Here is a 6,000-nt window from a genome sequence, read left to right on the forward strand (position 1 = left end):
AGCAGTATATTAATACTCTAAAAAAAGGTCTGCTTCCGCTCTACGACGGGATACATTATTTTCAGCAAGATAGTTCATCTATTCATATAGCAAAAGCAGTTAAAGTATTCTTCCTCAAGCACATAGTTTCCATTCTTAAGTGGCCTCCTTACTCACCTAATCTCAACCCAATCGAACACATATAGAACTTACTGAAACACAGGCTTTTTCAATTATTCCCCTATCTCTTCAATCTCAATAGAAATTTAGCTAATATAGAAGAATTTAAAGAATGCTTACAAAAAGCATAGGCTACTATTATACAGGAGGAAATTCAAAACCTAATCGACTCAATGCCGCACCGGCTTACGGCAGTAATAAAAGCAAAAGGGTAGTATACAAAATACTAATCTACTTTCAAATACCTATTAAATAACATAAATACCTTATTTTTCCTAGTTCTGTAGCTTAAGATATATGTATTTTTATTTATTAAATTGTATTTCCGGGTAGCCTCAATTTAGGTTTGTACGCAGACTTTTGACACCCCACTGTATATGGCGACGATGGAGGCTGCAAACCCCAATTCTGTAACGACTTTGCGGCACTACAAACCGATCCCCTTTATTATATATTAAATCCTAAGATGATGGTAATATTTAAAGATAATTATTTGAATATCATTACGTTTTTTACATGTCGATTTTCTTTAACGGTGAGAATACTCTATAAGCTGACAGCAAATCATTATCATATGCTCTGTATATCAACAACATAAATTCCATAAGCACATATTGTGTTTCTTAATACACACAGAATTAGAATGTCTAAGTCGCTAATAATTTGCAAATCGAATTCCTACTTGTTATATCATAATTCTTTGTCCAGTATTCATCACAGTGACATTGTGAATTTACCAAGCGTATCGAAAATAATGCAGCTCCTTGTCAGTTAGGTCCAGGAAGTCATCCTCCTGTATGGCATCGGGATCAACTTTCCCATATTTCTTGTCGCGCTGTTTGTTTTGTAAAATCAGATAGGTCATAAGGATGAGAGCCAACACAATTAAGGTTACAAATGAGGCAATCATTCCTCGAAAGCCCGTTGGGTAGAGGGGTGCCTCCGAGTCGATGAACAGATGCGGTGCGACAAGATTCCCTGCCGAATAAGCAAGAAATATCCCCGCGGAAACAGCCAACTTGCGAGACATTCCAGCGAAATTAGAAGCGACAAGACTTAATACCATGATATAACTAATGGTATTGGTGAAGAGAATGTACACACCAGCCAAGCGGGTGAGTTTGCTTGACGCCGGCACATAATACACAATCAAGCTGCCAACCAAGGGAGGAATGTTGGATAACGCAATGACGACGCATCGAGCATTTCTTAGATAAGATCCAATAATTCCCCTAAAATTATTAGCCTAATATGGCCATAGCACAGGCGAAGCAGTAGCTTACGCAAGAATAATACTGAAGAGCTGAATGGCGTGCTCTGGCATAGAATATATAGTCGCTTCAAGGTTGGTATAGCCGAGTCCTGTTAGGATAAGTTTATTGAACTAAAAAGTTGACAATGTTAATAATTCGTGTTCTTTATGATTCATTGGACATTTGTATAAGACTGGATGAGCGTTCAAGGTATCCAAAAAATGAAGTTTGGAATAAGAGGCTCGGCTCATGCGCGGCAAATCACGACTGGGGAAATAAGAGACATGAAGAAACTGGTGAATATTGTACTTACGGCTGTCAATCCGCCACCTGGAAGGCATTGTATAAATGCAATACAAAAGAACATCCAAGCCTGGGGATCCACAAGAACAGAGACTGCTTGTTTCCATTGCCAATGTGAGGAACTGATGCCGGTATGATTTGACATTACTCGCAGTACGGCGATTTTTTTCTCTCGTTCGTTTAAGAATTTCATTCTCCACGGGGAATCAGGCAAAAATAGTATGAGCATCACAGACCAGAGGATTGTGAATCCACCGAAAGTGATGAACATGTACTTCCACGGCGATAGCGGCCCATGGCCATGGCCAATCCCGTACGCGATCAAATCCCCAAAGAAAGACCCAACAGCGTTGCCTGCCCACCATATACACGAGCGAAGGGAGTGTTCCTTGCGAGTATAGTATTGGCTAGTGATTAGCACAAATGCCGGGTTCGTGACAGATTCAAAAAGTCCAAGAAAGAATCTTGATGTAGCGATACCTGCAAAGTTCTTGGCAGTGATTCCCAATAAAATGCATACACCCCATCCGAGTACATTGCCAGCGATCCATTTACCCATAGGGACTTTGTGAAGCATATACGCGTTCACTGGCTGTCCAACCATATAGCTGAGGGCCGACCATTAGCTGTTTACTATCACCCGCAAAGACGGTGGATCATACCCGAAGTAGAATATGCTCGCAACCCAGCTGTACTCTTGACCGACGAGATGCTGAAATAACATTAATATGGTGCTTATAAGCTATCACTGCCAAGATATTTACCGTATCATCCTTGAGTCCAAACACTGACGCATTGGACAGAATGCCTTTGTCTAAAAAGTTCAGGGTATACGTCCCAAGTAACTGAGTGGGAGCTAGTCAGTACCCTATCCCTCATGGCTGCATAACCAACAGGGCAATCCAGGGATGGCACTAAATGCGCTCACCAGTGGCATTAACATTAAATCGACTTTCCACCGCACGATAGTCGCTTCCTCGTCTGTGTAGGTGAAGCTATGCTCCACTGCAGATTGGAGGAAATCGAGGGCATCATCGTGATGTTTATGCAGCTTCTTGGTGAAAAAAATCTCCCCAATCGGATGATTATCACCCGATTCTATACGAAGCTCATCGTGCTGGGCTGAGTTTGATGGATTCTTGTCTGAATCCATTGGTGTTTCTACACGAGAAAATGGCTGAGCTTTGCAAAGTTGTGGCTTTTGTAATTTTTCTTGCCGGTGTCATTATCTTCTGGTGATTCATGCCCTCTTAAACACTTTGTTCGTCCATCGAAATGCAAATGGTTGCTGCTTATCTTGGTCACTAATTGGGGGACTTGGTGTACCAATTGCTGAGGTGGGGAAGATATGCATCTCGCCATGACAACCCAGAAGAGTTAATATGCCGACCCCACAAACCACGGTCAGGGGAGCTAACCTCGAAGATGGTTGCCATGCCGAGATGGCGATATGTTCTGGGAATATTCGGGAAGAGACCTTCATGTCGCCCTATATCCGATTATGGCCCTTTCCCGCACTGCTACATTAAGGCCATATTTCCTTTGTTGAGTGCTGATGGTTCCCAATCGTCAGCATTCAGAATCTGCTTGCTCAAGGAAGCCAAGAGGCTAGCATATCTAGCGGCAATCCACTATGTCACCACCATCGAACTATCAGCATATTGTTCTCAAGGGACTGCCATATGATCGTGGTCATACGCATGGAGAACAAGCCCGACTGAAGATTCTTGATAGTCTTGCTCATTATCATGCACCGGGGAAACTCCTTCCATGGTATGGATTGACCTTTATCCTCCCCGGCCCCTGTCTAGTCTCTCCACATATTAGTCTATTCAGGTATCTGTATTTGCTGACCATGCCTAGGGAAATGTCTCTACGTATTATCAAAGAAGTTTATCTTCCAGGAATAGAAAGATACTTTCCTGAAGCGCTACCGGAACTTCAAGGTATCGCAGACGGAGCCGGCGTTGACTTAGATGAGATTCTGTTTCTCAACGCCCGATATGATCTTGCCAGAGTTCGGGGATCAACTATTCGCCCTTGTCCCTCAAGCTCAAATATCAACTCCATAAGGAAAGCAGCATTAAATAATCACAAAGGTCAAAATGGTGCTGATCAAATCCAAAATGGTGTTTCGGTCGATGATCTGTCAGACATACAAGAGCTTCAAGAATGCACCACTGCCGGATTTCTTGCCGAGTCTATGCACAATGGTGACATTATCTTGGCCCAAAACTGGGACATGTCAGCCAATGTGTTCCTTAAAGATACGGCTGTATATCTAGAGATATACCCGGATATCTCTGAAGATTTGCCTGCTATGTTTATTACAACTGAAGCCGGCCAGTTAGGCCGCTCCGGCTTCAACTCAGCGGGACTTGGAGTCTGCGCAAGCTCCCTCATGTCCACTGAAGACTATTTCCCACTCGATCTCTCCTTGGCTCCTGGTATCCCACAGGAACCACTTTTACCAATGTCGTTGGTCCGCCGACAGTTCCTACATAACACTAATTTTGCCAATGCACTTATCAATGTCAAAAATGCTCCGAGACATCTATCGAATAAACTTATTGTCGGAACTGCAGACAATTTTGTCATGTCTTTGGAGGTTACACCAAGCACTATTCATCTGGGTTACCCATCCAATGGAGACAACTTTGTGGTCGGATCGAATCATTTTACCAGCAATTCCTTCCAAGCAAGTCAATGGAACGATCGTTACCCGGGCGGCAGCAGTTGGTTTCGCGCCGTAAGAGTTGCACAAAGAATCCGACCATTGAATAATCAAGAGTTGACGGAAGCCAAAATCACCGAAGCGTTTTGTGATCATCTATCACTGCCTTCATCCGTTTGCCAACATATGGAAGATTGCACGGTCAAGAATGTGCCAGATTACCCGTATAAGGGTGCCCAGACGACGCTCGCTCATGTTCGGTATAACCTTACCAAGAGGACAACGAGTGTTTGCAAGGGCCCGCCTTGCATGGGTGAATTTATGGAGTATTCTCTACCAATTACAAGTAGTTTGTGAGTAACAACTCAGACTAATAGAAATTCAGTTTTTATTTTCCATTCGTTTCCTTTACTGATTACTGCATCACAGAGGCAAGCACGAACACAGAGACATTGGTGTCAGTTACACACTTGTGAATGGCAAACTAAAGAAGTTGTAAATGTCTTAGGTTATACCCATAGAATTATGCTTTCGAAATATATTATCTAATTAAACATTTTCCTGCATCTATTCTGATGCCTAAAGTAACACAGGCAGAGCAATGACATATCCTTACCATGGTCTCTGATTGCGCTTATCTTCACTAGAGTCAATGTTCTGCGCATAGGTGACATATATTAGTGGTTATTTGTTATCACGGTATCAATAAGCATAATTATAGTATATTCTAACAACATCCTATATAAGCTTCCCTCCTACACCTACAGGTACCCTACCTTTTAGGTACCTCTTTATTAAAAAAACCTTACTTTATTTAACTAGCTATTAAATAAAATATCCTTTATATTTACTTTTATTACTTTTACTAAAGATTTTAAGATAATAGTAGTTTTTATTAATTTTTAAAAAACTTAATTAAAAAACCTTTTTACTATTATTAAGTAAATAACTTTTAATAAATAATAAAAAAAAGTTATTTTTTTTATTTTAAAAAAAAATAAAATAATTATTTTTATTTTTATTTTTAAAAAAAAATAATATTTTAATAATAAATTTATAATAAATAATATATTAATATTTTAATTAAATAAAAATAAAATAAATTTTTTTTATTTTATATAAAAATTATTAAAAAAATTTAATTTTTTTTTTTTAATAATATTAAAAAAATTATTATAATTAATTAAAAATATAAATTTTTTATATAAAATAAAATTATAAAATAATTAATAAAAATTAATATAATATATAAAATTAAATAAATTATTTTTATTTTAATTATTATAATTATAAATAAATATTTAATAATTTTTATTATAAATTATTATTTAATAATTTTTATTATAAATTATTATTTAATAATTTTTATTATAAATTATTATTTAATAATAATTAAATAAATTTATATTATATTAATAATTATTTTTAAAACTTTTTTTTTTTTAAAATATAATTTAAAAAGTTTTAAAAACTTTAATATTTTAAATAATAAAAAACTTATTATTTAATTATTTAAAAAATTATTAATTAATATATTTTATAATATAAAAGTTAAAATAAATAAAATTAAAAAATTTATTAAAATAATAATAATTAAAATTATTTTATTTT

At 37.2% G+C, this 6,000-nt stretch overlaps 2 protein-coding genes across 2 annotated transcripts; one reads left to right on the forward strand and one right to left on the reverse strand.

Annotated features, from left to right (window-relative positions):
- Positions 1–892: 892 nt before the first annotated feature.
- TRIVIDRAFT_45987 (uncharacterized protein) lies at positions 893–2,868 on the reverse strand (the record flags this gene model as incomplete). The annotated part of the gene is made up of 6 exons (XM_014102892.1): positions 893–1,313; positions 1,443–1,543; positions 1,726–2,323; positions 2,378–2,427; positions 2,480–2,560; positions 2,644–2,868. 6 exons carry the CDS (start codon positions 2,866–2,868, stop codon positions 893–895), a joined length of 1,476 nt encoding a protein of 491 aa, XP_013958367.1.
- Positions 2,869–3,348: 480 nt separating this feature from the next.
- TRIVIDRAFT_67793 (uncharacterized protein) lies at positions 3,349–4,888 on the forward strand (the record flags this gene model as incomplete). The annotated part of the gene is made up of 3 exons (XM_014102893.1): positions 3,349–3,488; positions 3,579–4,742; positions 4,819–4,888. The coding sequence occupies 3 exons, from the start codon at positions 3,349–3,351 to the stop codon at positions 4,886–4,888; spliced, it is 1,374 nt and encodes a 457-aa protein (XP_013958368.1).
- Between the last annotated feature and the right edge of the window lie 1,112 nt (positions 4,889–6,000).

The sequence above is a fragment of the Trichoderma virens genome (assembly GCF_000170995.1).
Source record: "Trichoderma virens Gv29-8 chromosome Unknown TRIVIscaffold_5, whole genome shotgun sequence".
Lineage (NCBI taxonomy): Eukaryota > Fungi > Ascomycota > Sordariomycetes > Hypocreales > Hypocreaceae > Trichoderma > Trichoderma virens.